The sequence below is a fragment of the Pyxicephalus adspersus genome, chromosome 2 (assembly GCF_032062135.1).
Source record: "Pyxicephalus adspersus chromosome 2, UCB_Pads_2.0, whole genome shotgun sequence".
NCBI classification, from domain to species: domain Eukaryota; kingdom Metazoa; phylum Chordata; class Amphibia; order Anura; family Pyxicephalidae; genus Pyxicephalus; species Pyxicephalus adspersus.
In genome coordinates, this window is record NC_092859.1 from 160029289 (window position 1) to 160047517 (window position 18229).

The window sequence follows — 18229 nt, forward strand, 5'->3', positions numbered from 1 at the left end:
ATTGAATTTTGCAGTTTGTGTTTCTTGTAACGCCAATAACTCCCGCCTCTGCCCTACAGTGATGGTTCATTTGCATACGAGTCTGTTCCCTGGCAACCAAACACCAATCAGGCTGCAGGATCGCTCTCCGTGGTAACCACCGTCTGGGGTCTGAGCAACACATCGCAGAGCCAGGTAACATGATGATGTCACTGGGGGTGGAGCTTGCTGGGCGCACACTAACCAACCCCCCCTTTCAAGATCCTTAACCCTTTCCCTGTCGGATTAATTTGTGTCTCTGGCGCTGCTCACTCTGCCTGATATCTGATTTGTCATTGTGTGACCTTTTCTTTTGCTTATTTGCTTTTCTTTGTTAGCAGGTCTTTGGAAACCCCATGGTGCCAAGTGGTGGCCCCACAGGGGGCGGAGTCATGCCAGGACTGCCCGGCAGTGCAGGAGGAATGGGGAGCCCCCAGTTTATTGGCCAGCAGGCATTTCCCGAAGGGGGTGCTGGAAAGGGCTACCTCCAGCAGAGCATGTACGGACGTGGCGGCTATCCAGGGGGGTCGGCCTACCCCAACAGGTAATCGGGAATAAAGAGGATGGCCGGCGGGGGGTGCTGTGATGGCATACAATGTTAGAAATGTGAACACCTGGGGCAAATTGACCTGCACTGCTTGTCCCGTTAACTTTCACCCCCTGGAGGGCGGTGTAAGTCATTTCACCCTGGGGTAGAGCAGGATAGTTTTGTGGAACATTTGCTGAGGTCCATATAGCAGCTGCCATTGCCAGAAGTTCTGGCTTTGTGGTTGTCGCACTTCTGTACTCTCTGATTTGTTGTCTTATGACCAGCCTCATTTTTCACTTGCTGCATGCTTATTCCAGGTTGGTGAATTGGAAAGTCTGTAGGACTGCCAGATAAAAAAAAAGCATTTTCTGTGAGAGATCGGACATGGCGGCTTCTATGTTCCCCTAATAATCTCCATCATTAGCAATAAATTTATTCAGCTTTATGGACCCTTCATGTCTGAATGTTTGGGGGTATTCTCTATAGGGTGTGGGGGGTGGGGGTATGTACAAGGACAGGCTCTGTTGTTACCCCCTGGGGCACATAGGGGTAGGATGATCACAAATCTATTGATATGGAAAATGTTTCTGGTGATATAACTCTTCTCTGTTCATTGACAGTTATCCTGGTGGCCCCACATCTGCTGGTGGGTTAGGGATGCCCCAGCACACAGGTCGTGGCCCTGCGGACTTCACACAAGCGGCGGCTGCAGCGGCAGTAGCAGCGGCCACTGCAACAGCGACTGCAACAGCAACTGTGGCTGCACTGCAAGAAAAGCAGAGCCAGGAGCTCAACCAATATGGAGGGGTGAGTGGTGCGCACACGGGCGGGCTCCTCTCGTATAATCACTATCGCCCCTTTGCCGCATTCTTTGTTGGATTGTAATTGGATTTTTGTTCTTATGTGCAGGTGGGACCTTCTCATAATTTCGGTGGCCAGTTTATGCCTCATTCTGGACCCCGCGGACCCTCTATGCAGGGAGGAATGAATTCTGGAGGCATGGGATCAGTCATGGGTGCTGCCGGCCTGGCTCAAATGGGCATGAACTCTTCAAGAGCTCCAGGCATGAACCCCATGTATGCCGGGCAAAGGATACCCCCCAATGGTTACCCTGGGCAGCTGCAGGGGCAGCTGCAAGGCCAGCTGCAGGGGCAGCTGCAAGGCCAGCCGATGCCAAGGCAAGGAGTGAAGAGGTCGTATTCCAACGAGGTGAGGCCCAGACTGAACTTTGTGCCATTGTTAATCATAAAATCTCATTCATACGCTTGTTTGGTGCTTTGCCTGGTGCGCTGGTACCGGAGCTATGCTGGCTCTATAATGGGCAACACGGTGGCTCAGTGGTTAGCACTCCGGTCTTTCCAGCACTGGGTCCCAGGTTGGAATCTCGGGCAGGTCATTATCTGCATGGAGTTTGCAGGTTCTCCCCATGTGTGTGGGTTTCCTCCGGGTACTCCGGTTTCCTCCCACATTCCAAAAACATCCAGTTAGGTTAATTGGCTTCCCCCCAATATTGTCCTTAGACTGTGATAATGATATATGACTATGGTAGGGACATTAGATTGTGAGCTCCTATGAGGGACAGCTAGTCACATGGCTATGGAAATATGTCAGCGCTATATAAATACTGTGTAATTATAATAATAAAGAGCCCAATATTGAGGTTTGTGGTTGGGGGATCTACCTATTCACCCTCAATGTGCTGCCAGATTAAAGTGAATGTGTGGGCAGCAGGTTGGGTAAAAGAAGTGTGGTCAGGCTGATGCCAGTTTCCTATACACAGATAAGCAGCTCCCCAAAGGGCCACAGCCACAAGAGGGTGATGGGGGCCGCCATTGAGCTCCTCATGCTCATTCCCTGGCTGTTATGTTGGTGCTTTGGCTTCAGTGCTGTTGGAGCAGCTGCCCCGGAACAAGTATGGAAATAGAGATCTGACGCTTTTCTGGGTCTCCAATCCAAATTAAAGGGGAACTAAACCACAAGGCAGAAGGAGGAATGTGATCTAATCTGTGATGTTGGGAGCTCTGTTTGTCATTTGGTGATCATGTAACATTTACATCATTTTACTTTTTTATAATAGTGTTGGATAACTTGTGTGTTTTTGTTGCATCGTCTACAGGGTTATCCACCTCAGCAGTACATGCAAGGGGGCCAGTATCCACCGCATGGAGGCCAGTATGCCCCATCTGCACCTCAACAATCTGCCCCATCGCCTTCCTACCCTGGGCATCGTGTGCAGCAGAACATGTCGCAGTACATATCCCAGGCGGGTCCTGGTGGACATTTCTACAAGGTAGGTTACCTTTGCTTTATCCACTTACCTTGTCTGTTCTAGAGATCTCTATTGGCCTCAGCAGGTCTGTGGGCTTTGTGCCCGGCTTGTTTGGGCACACAAAGGTATTCTGTACACTTCTTCAGAAAGATCAAATACATTTGTTTTTATAACACCAACAATTTGCTTTGCAATGTTTGATATTGATTAGACATTGAAATTGGGAGAAATCAAAGCTTTTCTCTCATTTTCAGTCAATGTTGGGGTAAATAATTCCCGTATGGATTCCCTTAATGCACCGTGCTGCCATTTCTTTCCCAGGTAAATGATGCACCCAAAATAAAATTGTGATTTATCAGACCAGGCAGTAACCAGATCATTGCTTTTATCACGTCACCTGTTGGGTTTAACGCTCTGACTGATTGGTGTAATGAACTCTGTTTTGATGAGAAGATTTCATAGGTCAGTGGTCAGGGTTGTCACTGCCGAATAATCCCAGTGATGTCTCCGAGCACAATGGAAGTTCTGATTTTCCTATAATCATAGAGTTTCCTCACTCATAACCTCATCACACGCACGGCTCCAAGACTTCTCTAGAGCTGCCCCAACTCTCTGGAATGGTCACCTCGCCCTATTCGGCTTGCTCCTACTTTCTGCTGATTTAAAACCCAACGCTTCCCCCTCACCTACCCGTCGTCTTCTGTCTCCTAACCCCTCACTAGTTCCCACCATTCCATATCCCCCTCCTATTGTGTGATACTTCCCCCACCTAGATTGTAAGCTCTTCTGGGCAGGGTCGTCTCCTCTCTTCCTGTGTCACTGTCTGTATCTGTCATTTGTAACCCCTATTTAATGTACAGCGGTGCATAATATGTTGGCACTATATAAATCCTGTTTATTAATAATAATAGGTAACAGAGGTGCCACCCACTATCATGGTGTCTTTCTTACCTCCAGGGGCAGATGTACCCGCTCTCTGCCTTCTTCCTTTCTTCTGCTAATTTATTTGCTTTCTGACCTGACAAACTTGGCAGACGCCCTCAGCCCTGAATTCTTTCCAATGACGAGCTCAGGTGACAAAGGTTGCAGATTACACGTCGTTTCTGCTTGTTGCTGCGATAAAAAAAAAAAAGAATGTGCGGGTAAAATGCAGTTGATTGCAAATTGTTTTAAAGCAAAATAATAAATTCATATATAAATAATGATTTCCTGTTCTGTCACCTGAACAGGAAGTAAAGAAAACACTCCGCAGTAAACTGCAAAATATAATCTGCCGGAGGTTTTTACCCTTCACTGCTCTGTCCAAGGCTTATGGACTTGGCACAGATCTACAGAGACAAAGAAATGTAAAGGAAGAAAGTCCAAGGATGAAATATTGTTATAACAATTGTTTGAGGAATGAGCTCTGTGACAGCTGATCCTTTTATCTCCGCAATGCTTTCTGAACTCCTGTACAGATTCTTGTGTCTCTGTGGCATCCAAAGACTTTAGACCATCATCCCATATTTTACCCAGATGCCATGGGCATCAATTCTGCCAATGGCCACCACTGGCTGGCAGACCTGGGGGGATGGGGGATTAGTAATGTCCATTTTGAAGGAGTCCATGCACCCTGATCTATAGGCCATGCTCGGCTGCTAATTCTCGTATGCTTTCTCTACAGCTCACGGACCAATACAACGGACAGAGCAATAACTTCAATGGAGGAAACTTTGCCTACAATCAGCCTATGAGTGGGGTGAGGAATTTTGGCTCTTTATGATGATGTGCTGAATTATTAATCGGCCCATCCATAGCTCCTAATCTATGACATTGGGGAGGAGCTGTGGTGGTGCCATGTTGCTGACCTTGAAGACCAACTATCATCTTTCCTGGGGCTTTACCTTTATGAAGAAGACTCCATGCTGGGTAATTGCTCTGTCAGAGGCAGCGAGGAGCCCTCACCCAGCATTGGGCATAGGAAATGGAACAAGCAGATACTAGATATTAAAAGTCAGATTGTTGTAGAGGAGGCCGGGCACACACAATTCCTATAATTATTCTGAAGTAGCATTGATTCATTGGTATGAATAGACATTCACTGCCAATTCCCCCTCCATGCTGCCACTTCATTGCTGTAAATTAGACCTCATCACCCCATGTTATAGAAAAAGGAGAAGACGGGAAGGACTTTTGGAGCAAGCAGCTTCAGCAATGCAATTCCACCTCCATAGATGCAGTACAATGAGAGAACAATGTTACTCTAGGATAAGTTACCAGGTGAAGGGAAAACACTAAAAACTAATGCAGCCATCACATCCAGGGCCTGGATGGCTACAATATGACATTTAGGTTTTTGGATTGAAGGATTATAGAAATCCCTGCGGCACGGAGACCTCCATTACCTATAGGTTGCTGTTCTGGGTATAGAGCCTCAGCCTTGTATGTTGGATTTATTGGAAGGTTTCTCTGTGGTGTTCTGCTGCTTCATTTCACATCTCCCATTCATTACAATACAGAGAATTTACAAAGATCAGATTGGGTGATATGGACTGTGATGGGTTCACAGGATATTCAGGTCATCATTTTGTTCTGTTTCTTTGTTAAATGATGAAATGAGATTCACACTCTTTCCTGTTTGTTTCAGCCGGGGCGCTCCATGCCAGGATATCCCAGCTCTCCATTGCCTGGTAACCCCACACCACCCATGACGCCTGGCAGCACCGCCCCACCCTACATGTCACCAGGGCAGGATGTGAAGTCCCCATTCCTTCCAGACGTAAAACCTCCACACAACACTCTGCATCCATCGCCAACAGGTGAGAATCTAAACATTCTAATCAAAGGAATTACTGGAAACATGGAGGCTGCCTTTGTGGACCATTCCTTCTGAAAATGCCACCTGCCTGGCTGCTATTCTGAATCGGCAGCTTCAATGCTTGGAAATGCTGACTTGCAATAAATCTGTAGATCAGCACTTCTTGCAGTTTTGTTCTGTTTGGTAGTTTGAGGTACTAAACTGGCATTTCACAAGAATAGTCCCAGTGGTATTCTCCTTTTCGCAGTCTTGGCTTCCTATAAGAATAAAGGAATTAATTATCATTTCCTGTTGAGTGTAAAGTCAGATTTCCAAATTGATCTCATTAGGTGCTTCCAACGATGAGCTACGCCTGACGTTCCCGGTGCGAGATGGGATTGTGCTGGAGCCTTTCCGATTGCAGCATAACCTGGCCGTCAGTAACCACGTGTTCCATTTGCGGGAATCTGTATACAAGACTCTTATGATGCGGTAAGTTTTATTTCCTTCCATCTTGAACACCGGGCACAATCCTGAACCTGCTGACAACAGCAACTAATTGGTTTTCAGGTTTCCAAGGAGCCTTGTGAACCTAGCGGTCAAATAAGAGTTCTGCTTATTTTTGTTTAGGCCACATTTATGAAAGGGCTATTGAGTTTCTTACGATGGCGAATATTGTGATCAGAAACGCCATTCACCAATGACTTTCCAGTCTTATCACCACTTTAACAATGCCGATAGGATCCCATAGACTTTTATTGTAGCTGCTAAAACATACTCACCACTCCCTAAAACTACATATGAAAATTTGTGGCCTACATTGTTGTCCATGTTCAGTGTGGCGAAGTGGTGATCAGGCCACTTTTATTTATCACATTTATCATACATAGGGAAAACAGAAAAATGACAATTATTATCTACAAAGTTTTTCTGGCAGAAAGTCTGTACATGCTCTGATAATTGAGTCCATAGAACTTGTTCCTGTGGGTAGAATCCCTCCGTCTAGGATGGAGCCATCCTGATCTTTCCCCTGTTTTTCCAGTTGATTGATCTTCTTGTTGCTTTGTCCTTAGGCCTGATTTGGAGCTGCAATTCAAATGTTATCATCATGAAGATCGTCAGATGAACACAAACTGGCCTTGTTCTGTCCAGGTCAGCGTCAATTCCACACCACTGAGCATTGAACGCGGAGACAACAAAACTTCCCACAAACCTCTCTATCTGAAACAAGTGTGTCAGCCTGGACGGAACAGCATCCAGATCACCGTCAGTGCCTGCTGCTGTGTGAGTATGGGGGGTGGAGGAATAATTCGGGACAATGGGCTGCTAGCGATAAGATGTGTTTAGGATGTCTGCAGAGGCAGCTGTGTTCTATATTTTGCTGGAGAATCAGTAACAGGACTGCTGGCTGCTCGAATAACACAAATTAATATGGAATCGGTGTCATTAGTAAGCCCCAAAGTATCAAAATCCACCAAATATCTCAAGTTGCAGCTTGATGTCCTTAGGCTATGTACACATGTCAGTTGATTCTCATCAGATACGAGCAGTCTGGCTCTTCTCAGGCAATAATCTCTTAGATTGTAAGCTCTTCGGGGCAGGGTCTCCTCTCCTGTGTCTGTATCTCTGTCATTTGTAACCCCTATTTAATGTACAGCACTGTGCAATATGTTGGCGCTATATAAATACTATTTAATAATAATGTGTACAGAGGTCGCCCCACATCATTCATGAATCGGATCCACGAGTGATTATGAACAACCCCAATGGAGGTGAAGGGAGCGCAGCGGGTTGCTCGTTCCCATCTTTTCATAGAACAGGACGGTGCTCATTCATTCATCTGTCGCCCCTTTGTCACTGGAAACGATCATAAGGGATTTCCAGTGACAACAATTGAGCGTGTGTACGCAGCCTTAGGATGGCTGTGCTTTGCGTTCGGTTCAAATGCATCTTCTCTATAGAATCCAAAGAAATGCAAAGCTTATCAAACCAACTCCCTGAACTGATATGTATACTTCCCATAGTCGATAGGAGTTTAATGCAAATCTGATGCCAGCAAGCGCCAGTTGATTTAAAAACATACACTGTGGGTGGGCTTATGATCTAAGCAGAAAGAAAGGATCTCTTGTATGCAATCTAAACATAAGTATACATGCACAGATGTTACCGTGCAGATCTGTTACCATATCTATATTTTGTTATTCATGATATCTCCATCATAAGATAATGGTGATAATGGTGGGCTGATGCTATCCAAGGAAAGTAATGGCATTGTTCTCCTACAGGAAGTTCTCTGCTCTTTCCCAGGACCTGGGTGTGTAATTTGGCTCTCCGATGCCACACCAAACCTCTGCTGCTGTTTTCTCCGTTATTTGTAACTTAATAATTACAATGCAGCTGACAACCAATGAGAAATGAGAGCAGAGGACTGGTGGGATCCACCATTAATGGCCAGTTGTGCAGATGAGGAAACATAATGACGCTAAGAGGGGGCCCTATGACCTCTGCTTGTCCAGCAGAGCTGAAGCCTATAGATCATAGAGAATCTCTGCACAACAGCTGAAAAAGCCACAAGATGCACGGTTCATGCTCATGCACTATATTTAGCTTGCAGTTTCAGAATGTTTGCATTAATAAAAGAGGACACTTCACTTCCTCTTACTGGTATATATATGACCACAATGGCCCCTGTTGTCTACAGCTTGGATATTCTCTGTGTAGGGCGTATATAATGCCCACAGCTCCAGCCCAAAATATATCTTCCTGGGATATCTTTAGATGAGAAGTGGGGACCCCAAATAAGCAGCATTCCCTGCCTTCTGTCCATTGGGGTTCTGCTCCTTGGATGGAGGGGTTCTGCAGAAAGTGGGGCTGAGAATTTTCTCATTTTTTACCCCCACTCCCCCTGAAAATACGAGTTTATGTGAAGTACCGGATTGAATGTCATTTACCTACAGTATGTGCCAGGTGGTTTAGGATTCCTAACATACAATCTGTCCCCACACGATGATCCCACGGCAGAGGATTTATGTAGTAGTTACTAGTGGTAGTTTGGATAGACGGATGACATGCCAGGTGATTCATTCTCTTCTCATTTTTCCTTGCAGTCTCACCTGTTTGTGCTGCAGTTGGTGCATCGGCCATCTGTCAGATCTGTGCTTCAGGGTCTGATAAAGAAGAGGCTGCTTCCTGCTGAGCACTGCATCACCAAGAGTAAGACCCAACCCCCATCACCCCGATTACTGTATATCCAGATTAGGGGACGTCATTAATTATCATTCTCTTCCTCAGTAAAGAGAAACTTCAGCAGTGGCAGCATCCCGGGAACCCCTGGACCTAATGGAGAGGATGGGGTGGAACAAACGGCTATCAAGGTGTCTCTGAAATGTCCAATCACCTTCCGCAGAATTCAGCTTCCTGCCAGGGGCCACGACTGTCGGCACATTCAGGTAATTGGATGCCTGTTGGCAGTTTTTTCGCCCGTTACGATTTCCCGTTATGTTTTTTTTTCTTTTATTATATTTTACATCGTTTCTCTTCAGTGCTTTGATCTGGAGTCGTATCTGCAGCTGAACTGTGAGCGAGGGACCTGGCGATGTCCTGTGTGCAAGTAAGTTTCAGCTTTGTTTTATGTGCATCTTTAACTTATCAGAAATTGTTGGTATCATTCCTTGCAATAGGCAGAAGACACAATTCATAAACATCATTTTTTATGATGCCATATTGAGGTGTAGTATTGGGAAGTAGGGATGAGGGGAAATTAAAGCAGCTGGCAAGGTCACAACCAAGTTGATGTTATCGATGTCAAAGCCAATACCATTGGCCGGGGCTGCTGGTTGTCGCCCATTGGGAAGCAATCCCGATGGTCGTCGGGGGTGGGTAATGACTGATTATCTTGCCCACATCAGTTTGATTTAAATGGGCTTGACTTAAGCTTTAAAAAACATAAATTGAACCCAGGGTTTCAGATATTTTTCTACACATAAAGTTTGGGGGCCACTGATGGATGAACAATGTATGATGGCTGTGGGGTGCTGCGCGTTCATTTTACTTTATCCATGCAATAAGAAAGCATCTAACATTTAGGGCAATCCCAACCAGAATATTGCGTGTGGGATTTGTGATTTCCTGGTCAGGCACAGACACCTAGATTAGGGCTGCATCCAACATAGGGCAATATTTGGGAGTCAGAGTTGCCCTGGAATTCTGTTCAGACCAATATATTTTTTAGCCGCCGATAAAAACCTCACTACCGAATATTTTTCCCCAGTTATATTCCGTGCTATTAGAAATCATCCAGCGTTTTCTTAAAGCAATCTATAGGAACTTGCTGAAACTACTTCCTGAGAAGCCGATTCCACATTTTTTACAGCCCTTACAGTGAAGAATCCCTTCCTTATCCGGAGCTTAAACTTCTTTTCCTCCAGATGCAAAGAGCGCCCCCTTGTGCTTTGTAATGACCTTACAGTGAGTGAATAAGCCCTTAGTTTATTTTAACCCTAGGAACTTATGTAAAGTTATGAAATACATTTTATAAACTGCCTTAATACAATGTTGAGTGGATTTCTTCCTCTTTGTAAGGTGAAATTGATCTTAATTGACACATCTACAGCCTATAGGCTGCTTGTAATGCCTTTGTTTATATTTCTGATATTCTAATGCAAAATGTTTCTTTTACAGTAAAACTGCCCTTCTGGAGGGGCTGGAAGTGGATCAGTATATGCTGGGGACACTGCTATATATTCAGAAGTAAGTGCCAATGCTGGGGGAAAGCATCACATGAATTAAAAAGAAACTCCAGGCAAATAGCTGAACTCAGAGTTTAAATCTTTTACTTCTCAAAAGTGTTTAGGGCCCATCTTTGCATTAAAATACAAATGCGTTTTGTTGTGTATTTCTGTGCTTTTTTTTTTTTTTTGTCCTGCAGGCCCATAGGAGTTATTGTGACTTGAGTATTGTATTAGATTTTGATACATGTAGTGCAAGTTTTATGTATTGCCATTGACTATAATGTAGCATGCTGAGCAGACTTCATTATAGAGTGCAGGGTCTCCGTCTGCCTTGGAATAGGACAATGAAGGAGCAGCAGAATGCTGAGATTTTTCTTCTACTTCTGCTAGAAGTAATACAGCAGGAAACTCGCCAGATATACAGCGTTGGCTGCAGTCACAATTTATTTATTCCAATTATTTGCAATGTTCAGCCATCATGTAGCTTTCAAACAGAAATGTTCCAAATGGCTGTAAATGCACCGGATCACTGCTATAAGTCAGGGGCGATACTTCTGCTGTGTGTTTTTATGCCAGTTATGTTATTAACTTTGCCTATTGATTGTCTCTCCCCAGCTATGACTATGAAGAGATAACCATCGATCCTTCATGTTGCTGGAAGCCAGTCCCAGTGAAGCCGGATACCCACATAAAGGAGGAGGCGGACGGTCCGGTTCTGAAGCGTTGTAGAAGTCTGAGCCCAGCACACATGGTAATGCCGAACGTTATGGAAATGATTGCAGCACTGGGACCAAGTTCTTCTCCTTTTAACAGCATGCAGCCAGGAGGGGGCGCCGGAGCTGACTACAGCAGCCAGCAGGGTAAGTGATAATACTGCATGATTGCTGACCGTTGTCTCCTGCTGCAGGAAATGCGATGAACTCTCTGTATTCCATCCACCGCATTACATGTCACAATATCTACAATCCAAATCCTCTCATGTTGTCCGGTGACGTTTAGCTGGAACTATTAGAATTCCTCAGGATAGGTCTGCTAAGATGATGCATAAGATTTAAAAGTTTGTGTCTAATCACATTTCCGGTTTATTTTGTTGGACAATCCTCTTTGTAAATAGAATGTGTAGGTGTGTCCTTGTATATATTGCGTCTTATGGTCAGTATGGGAAATATTCCAAATATTGTGTGTTCTTGCAGCCAGCAGGAGTAGCCTTAGTCTATTTTTCACATTAGGAAGTCTGTTAGTTTTTTCTTCAGCATTAGTTGGATGTAAAGCCATTATTTGAGTTTTTTTCCTCCAAGTATTATGCAATGGATCGATTACGGTGTTAATGCCTTTTGTCTGTCTGCAGGTCCCCCTTTCCAGAACCCAGGAGGATTCCCCGAAGGCAATTACCCTCCATCCAACCCTGGCACCCCAACAATGAATGACTTCAACAACCCCGGCCCTCCACCCATCTCCTACCAAGCTGACATTCCAAGCTCCATGATGAACCAGGAGAAGCCCGGAGGACCCCCGCTGGCTGGACAGGTGAGCTATCTGGATTCATGGCAATGGTGGCTGCAAATTTTACATTTCCCTATTCTCTAAAATGTATTTTTGTTACACAAAAACCAAACCACTGGACAGAACAACCCCCAACCATAGGGGGAATAGTAACTTCCAGTGAGTCAGTTGTGTATGGGCCTGACCCATAAAGTCAGAACTACAAACGGCAGGAGAAGTTGAACAGATTATCATATACACAGCTAAGGACATTTAATGTAAAAGTCTCTATACCTTATCAGTTCATTCAGAAGTCCAAACTTAGACCATGGAACCAATGTTCAGATTTTACTATACAGAGACCCTTCCACAAGACACGTGTGGCCTTCTGGTTGTCACAGTGTGCGACCTTCAGGAACCATCACCGGGGTTATCCAATGCGTCAAAACATTAGGCAAATCCTGAATGTTACAGCTCAGATCTACACTGCAGATTAATACTTTGGAGGTCTATTGGGATAATAGCACCATAAAAAAAGGTGATTCTAGTCCAGAAGAAATAATTGCTCGTTGTATTGATGATATAAAATTACGTGCAGCTTGTTCTGCTCGGTGGGTAAATATAAAAGGGAGATTGTGAAGTACAAAAATTAGGGACAAACTACGGCAAACCCTGCCTCCTCTGCAGTTTATGGACAAAGAACAAGATGAGAATATGCAGTGAATCTATTATACTAAAATAGTAGAAAAGCTTGGACAATCTTCCTCTGTCATAGCTGAGCAGGTAAAAAGAAGCCCAGATCCTAAAATACAACGAAAGTTAATGTGAACCGAAGCCGAACAACGTTCATTGGCCAAAACTCCCTGAAAACGCGTCAACCCACCAAAACGCACCTCTGCGTGGGCCCTCACTTCTATATTTTTCCATTAGTCCGGTGTTCCTTTATTTATTATTGTTTGGTCAGTGAGATCCAGGACACAAGCTGAATCACACAAGGCTTGCTATATCTTCTAATAACTCGCTCCTCCTCGCCCTTGTTGGGTGTGTCAGATCTAGGTGAAAGATGAAGAATTTTCTACCTGCCTGCAATACACCCAACGTTATCGCAGCGTAGATTGCAGTATTGTTTCTTTACTGCGGTTTCCATTTTTTTTTATAAAACAAAAACTTCTTTCCCTACAATCGGGCTGCAGGTAATTTGCAGTTGGAATATTTGTGTGTCTGCCTCTTCCAATGCATTTATTACATCATGGGAAATGCATTTTGGGTTTTTCTTCCCTTATTTAGGCCTACTTGGCAATGAAAAGCTGCAACATATTACCCTGGGAGCCCCGAGTTTAGATTGGGGTTATGTGGCCAATGTATATTGATATCAGTATAAAATACAGAGGCGTTGTGACATTTTCTACATGTATGCATTGAAGAATATTTCCTTCAATAGTTCTTTCTTCTGTATTCAGGTTCCTGGTGCAGGGCGGATAGATCCATCCCATAATCCAGTTCAGTCTATTCACACAGCTAACATGAACAGCCAATCACCGCAGTTACACCATCGGAACCAAGCACGGCCAAACATGGCTCAGCCTGGGGGTGAAATGGCATTTAACCCCTCTGTTGGAATCCCGGGTGCTGGAGATGTGACAGAACCCTCACTTGATGTAAGGCTGCTGATCTTTTTATGACAGATCTGTTTTTTACAATAGCCAGAGACCCCAATTACAAGTTGATATATAATGCAGCCATCCTTCCATAATATGTTTATGGGAAGAACAATAGAATTTCTCGTTGCAGCTTAACAAATAGCCAAAGTCTTCCCGTGGGGTTTTATCCTTCGACTTGCATGCCTAATATTCTGTGTATGTTGGTCCAATATGATAACTTGTAGGAGATTCACTTTGTTTTCTGAGCCTTCATATATCACAATGACTTTCTTCGTTGTCTTCTGATGCGTTCTTTGTTGCCGTAGCTCATTTTTTCATTTTCTTTGTCTTTTCTAGCTTCTCCCTGAACTGACCAATCCAGATGAGCTGCTCTCCTATCTTGGACCCCCAGACCTTCCTAACAGCGGCAATGACGACCTTTTGTCCCTTTTTGAGAATAACTGAGCCCCTTGTACAATTTTACCTACATATATATATATTTTCGTTTTTCCAAGCCCAACATTTAATGGAATGGGTGATGGGAGCAAATCTGAGCACAAGATCTGATGTAAGTGAAGCCATTCCACATCACAAGTGGGGGGATCACTGGACAACTTTTGATCATTGCACTATTCAAAGTCCTTCAGTGCTGCTCCGTAAGCTATGGAGGTCACCTGGACAGATCGTATCCCTGCTTTCCATGTTCTATGAAAATCTCATCATGCTACAGATCTGCAGGTGTGATCCATTTAGGATACCAGCATTACCTCCTATGGCCGGGCAGAGCCCCCCCTCCGGTGATCTGGCACCCGTTGGCCCTTCTGTACAAACCTTTTTAATTCCTCGGCATTGCCAGGGGATTGCAGGATTGTGCCGCCCCTTTTATTTGGGGCTCAGAATAAAGGGAAGAGGCTAAGAGCACAAAGCAGGTGTGCGCACTTACACACTTTCTATGTAAGGAAACCTACATTGTGTGTATTATTGTATATTATTGCTGGTCCATTAGTCGGAACACATTCCTTGGTAGGGTGGGGGGGTGGTTGGTTGTAATGGACGCCACAAGATTCTGGTGCCTACGTGATCTTTTTATTTTCCAGGATTTTGCTGAATCTAATGTACATTTGATACACAAATGTGGAATGAATACAGGCCGTGATCCCTGTAGTATCGAGTCCTTGTTGCTGTATGTCCTTTATTTCTCTCCAGAGCTTCAGTTACCCCAACTTGTACATGCAATAAAACAAGGGCCTGCAGCCTTGCAACACCTGCATTATTCGCTCTGCAGCAGAGCGGTAATATGTATACATGATATAAATATATATTTATATATATGTTTTGTGTGATAATATCACATGACCGAGGGAAGGAAGCAGCATGTACCCGATTATCATAGGTGTGTCTTTTATTTTTTTGCCTCTATTGTTGGCCATTTTGTGTGCTTATCCAATATTCTGCCCCACTGGTCGGAGATCAGCGCACTGCTATGACGTGAAGTACTGCGATACTTCAGTCGTTTCTGCGTGTCCTAGTTAATCCATAGGCTGCGTATATACAGAAGCCACAGAATGGCTCTCTGTGCTTTTGTGGAGGCGAAATGGCAGTGAGCGTATTTTAATTTTTTAACCGGTTTAATCTATATCTATACACAATGCTGCGGAGAGCCACAACTATCAGCCATACGTATTTTCATCTATTTATTTCTTAATTTTATTTCTGGACTTTGGTTTTTAAAATGTTCCTGCAGAACGCAGCGTCAATAAGCCATGAAGGAAAGTGAAGGAGGTCTGGCGAGTAAAAAAAAAAGAAAAAAAAAAGGGACCATGAAGAGCCCATACGCAGCTCCTTGAGTGCAAATTTATTGCAAAGCCAAATATAAAGTAACTCCAGACACAGGCAATGGGCTGAGCATACCAAGCTGGTGAGGGTGGTTACATGGGGGGGTTTATATTTAAATATCTAGGATTTGTGCTATGTGCTGGAAAAAAAATGTGCGTTTTGCAGAAATAAAAAAAAATATATATTGAAATCATTCTGTGCTGTTTATGAAATTTTGATCTTTACATTGTTACACCAATAAACCCCTCTCTGCCATCATGAACGCTGCTGCTTGACTCCTCCACCTCGCCTTTCACTTCCCAAATGTTATTCCTCCATCTGCATATTTTACACAGAGAATGAAATTCAAAAATCAACCTCAAGCCCACAAAGCTCTTGTTGTAGTTCTGGCATTTTCATTTATTTCTTTATATATTTATTGGTACAACACCCAGTGTGACCTTGCTGTGCATCTCCTCTCTATAGTCACTTCTCACGCTCTCCCCTCCCACTTGCTATTCAGCACTTTGCAATAATTCATGTGTAAATTTTTAGCTTGAGCTGCTGAGCTCTGTTAACTTTCATACAAAAGCTAAAGTTGGTCTATCATGCCATTTAGGAAATGTAAGGGTGGCTACTATCTCTTTTATATAATGGAATTTTTTATGTTAAACTATTTGGGGGAGGTTTCCTCCCCTCCCATCTTTATGTTGGGGAAACTCCCAGCCTTTTGGGATTCTTGTCACATATTCCAAGAGGCTGCTTTTCCTACACATGCCCAGCATGCATCATCAGGGCCTTTCCCATAATGTGAAAAAGAAAAGCGCTCCATTTCATCCATGTGCACTGCTTGTTTGCGACAGATAAACCAAGAAGGACTTGCTTGGGAATTATATTTATATATTTATTCTACACAAACATTCTTCCATTTAAGTAAAAGTTTATGTTGTATCTTCAGCTAGCTGAAAGTCCTTGGTATTTGCACTGTAATGAGTAGTATTTCCTCTTCTCTTAGATTGTAAGCTCTTCTGGGCAGGGTCCTACTCCTCCTATGTCACTGGCTATTTGAATCCCCTATTTAATGTACAGCGCTGCATAATATGTTGGTGCTATATAAATACTCTTTAATAATAATAAATTTAGGATCACTGCTTTAGTTGTAGTGACAGTCAGTGTAAAATACCTTTTGATGTGACTTCATTTAGAGCAGCACCAAGTTTGCTGAAATCCAAGCCCTTCATTCCACATCCAGTGAGTAACCTGAAATGATACAAATGTGACTGCTGAATCGTCCAAGCTCACAATTAAAAATAATTTTTATATCACAGTATTTATATAGTGCCGACATATTATACAGCACTGTACAAAGTCCATAGTCATGTGACTGGCTGTCCCTAGCAGCTCACAATCTAATGCCCCCCGCATAGTCATATGTCATTACCACAGTCTAAGGACAATTTTGGGGGAAGACAATTACCCTAACTCCATGTTTTTGGAATGTGGAAAGAAAACCGGAGTACCCGGAGGAAACCTGCACAAATGCAGGGAGAACCTACAAACTCCATGCAGATAGTGTCCTGGCCGAGATTCCAATCTGGGACCCAGCACTGCAAAGGCCGGAGTGCTAACCACCGAGCCATTGTGCTGTCTGGGCCCCTACCTAGTCTGCTAGTCCCATGGATCATCGCATTTATTGTGAAGGTGCTGCCTGCAAGCAGAGATTTTTTCATTGCAAGCCACAGTCGGGGAGTCACCTCATGCAGAGCGGGGTGCAGGTTGGTATTGGGTACCTTCAGGGGGAATGGTCACCTGCTTGATGGTGCCAGCCTAATCATTAGGAGGGCACTGCACATGCAGCCTGCAAAGTCCCGGGAACAACCATGCTGGACATTGCCCGCTGAGGCTTTTATTACTCCTACTGACCACTGGCACCGAGCTGTCTATGGGTTCTGTGGCCCCAGGGGGTTATTTCTCCCCATATATGCCGACCCCAGCCTGGCTGTAATAGTGTGTTGGACGGTTAACAAGGACTTACTAAAAACATATTTCAATGGAAACTGCAAACAAATAATAAGTCCAGGTGTAATTAATAGAATAGAGTTTCTTACACCAAGAAAAGTCCATTGTAAACTCTCCGCAGCCACAACTGCTTTAACCACAGCGTAATAGCGGTCATAGCGCCCAAACCCGGCCACCATTAATGAAGAGACGATATCGGGCCAGGTACAATGGTAAAACAAACATTTCTTGGGCCAGGAAACGGTCATTGGACTAATAAATGCTGGAAAGAGATTTTCTGGATCAGTGAATGCGAACGTGAAATCTTCCAAAGCTTTGCATCAGAATATCAAATCCAAAGGGAAATTTCCCATAACGATTTCTGTGAGCGCTCTGTGTACCTGAAAAGTCTGCTGGTTGCATTGTCACCATTGGAGAACGTATAGATCTCTCCTTAGATTACTGATGTGAAGTGATTGCCGGGACAGTTTAGGAATTATGGCTACTCGGCTGTCTTCTGAGCCTCTGCTCTATGGAGAGGGGAGGATGAGCATGAGACTCCCCGCTGCATCGTTGTACAATAGAATAATAATGGTGGCCCCTTAGCAGATTAATAATGATCTAGATGTCAAACACAGCGAATATAATCCGGAGTCTATGGATTGTTAGGTTGGGCTCCCTCCTATGATTATACATAATGTGTATGTAGGGGCCCATTGACATGAAAGGACATGAAAATGTGTCAGACCGTGCATTGTATTGCATGTGAACCTGCATATAATGTACTGCAATCAGCAGCCTGGGGAGGGGAAGGCTGCACCCTCTGTTTGCTTTGTATTGTCACGTTTTAGATCTAGGTAACATATTGGGACAGGAAGTCAGGAAGAAATCTCCGCAGAGACTCCAATGACCTCCTGAAAGAGTTTATGTAAATAAATCTCATTAAATTCAAACATTCCCGTTATTAATAAT

General features: G+C 44.1%; 1 protein-coding gene and 1 long non-coding RNA gene across 6 annotated transcripts in view; one reads left to right on the forward strand and one right to left on the reverse strand.

The window, feature by feature from the left end:
• The window catches only part of ZMIZ2 (zinc finger MIZ-type containing 2), a 30819-nt gene extending 15281 nt beyond the window's left edge, over window positions 1-15538 (forward strand). For 3 of the 5 annotated variants that reach the window (XM_072402920.1, XM_072402918.1, XM_072402922.1), the window contains exons 3-19: window positions 60-174; window positions 357-562; window positions 1168-1354; window positions 1457-1756; window positions 2664-2837; window positions 4480-4554; window positions 5443-5614; window positions 5943-6084; window positions 6666-6876; window positions 8700-8805; window positions 8884-9041; window positions 9135-9202; window positions 10273-10341; window positions 10938-11182; window positions 11671-11849; window positions 13265-13462; window positions 13802-15538. In XM_072402920.1, the coding sequence (XP_072259021.1) occupies window positions 60-174; window positions 357-562; window positions 1168-1354; window positions 1457-1756; window positions 2664-2837; window positions 4480-4554; window positions 5443-5614; window positions 5943-6084; window positions 6666-6876; window positions 8700-8805; window positions 8884-9041; window positions 9135-9202; window positions 10273-10341; window positions 10938-11182; window positions 11671-11849; window positions 13265-13462; window positions 13802-13909 (2713 nt within the window). In that variant the 3' untranslated portion in view covers window positions 13910-15538. The remainder of the gene's footprint in view (window positions 1-59; window positions 175-356; window positions 563-1167; window positions 1355-1456; window positions 1757-2663; window positions 2838-4479; window positions 4555-5442; window positions 5615-5942; window positions 6085-6665; window positions 6877-8699; window positions 8806-8883; window positions 9042-9134; window positions 9203-10272; window positions 10342-10937; window positions 11183-11670; window positions 11850-13264; window positions 13463-13801) is intronic. The other 2 variants (XM_072402919.1, XM_072402923.1) reach the window with 2 other exon arrangements.
• Window positions 15539-16406: 868 nt separating this feature from the next.
• The window catches only part of LOC140324813 (uncharacterized), a 47377-nt gene continuing 45554 nt past the window's right edge, over window positions 16407-18229 (reverse strand). The window contains exon 6 of the long non-coding RNA XR_011919573.1: window positions 16407-16519. This is a non-coding gene — a long non-coding RNA (uncharacterized lncRNA). The remainder of the gene's footprint in view (window positions 16520-18229) is intronic.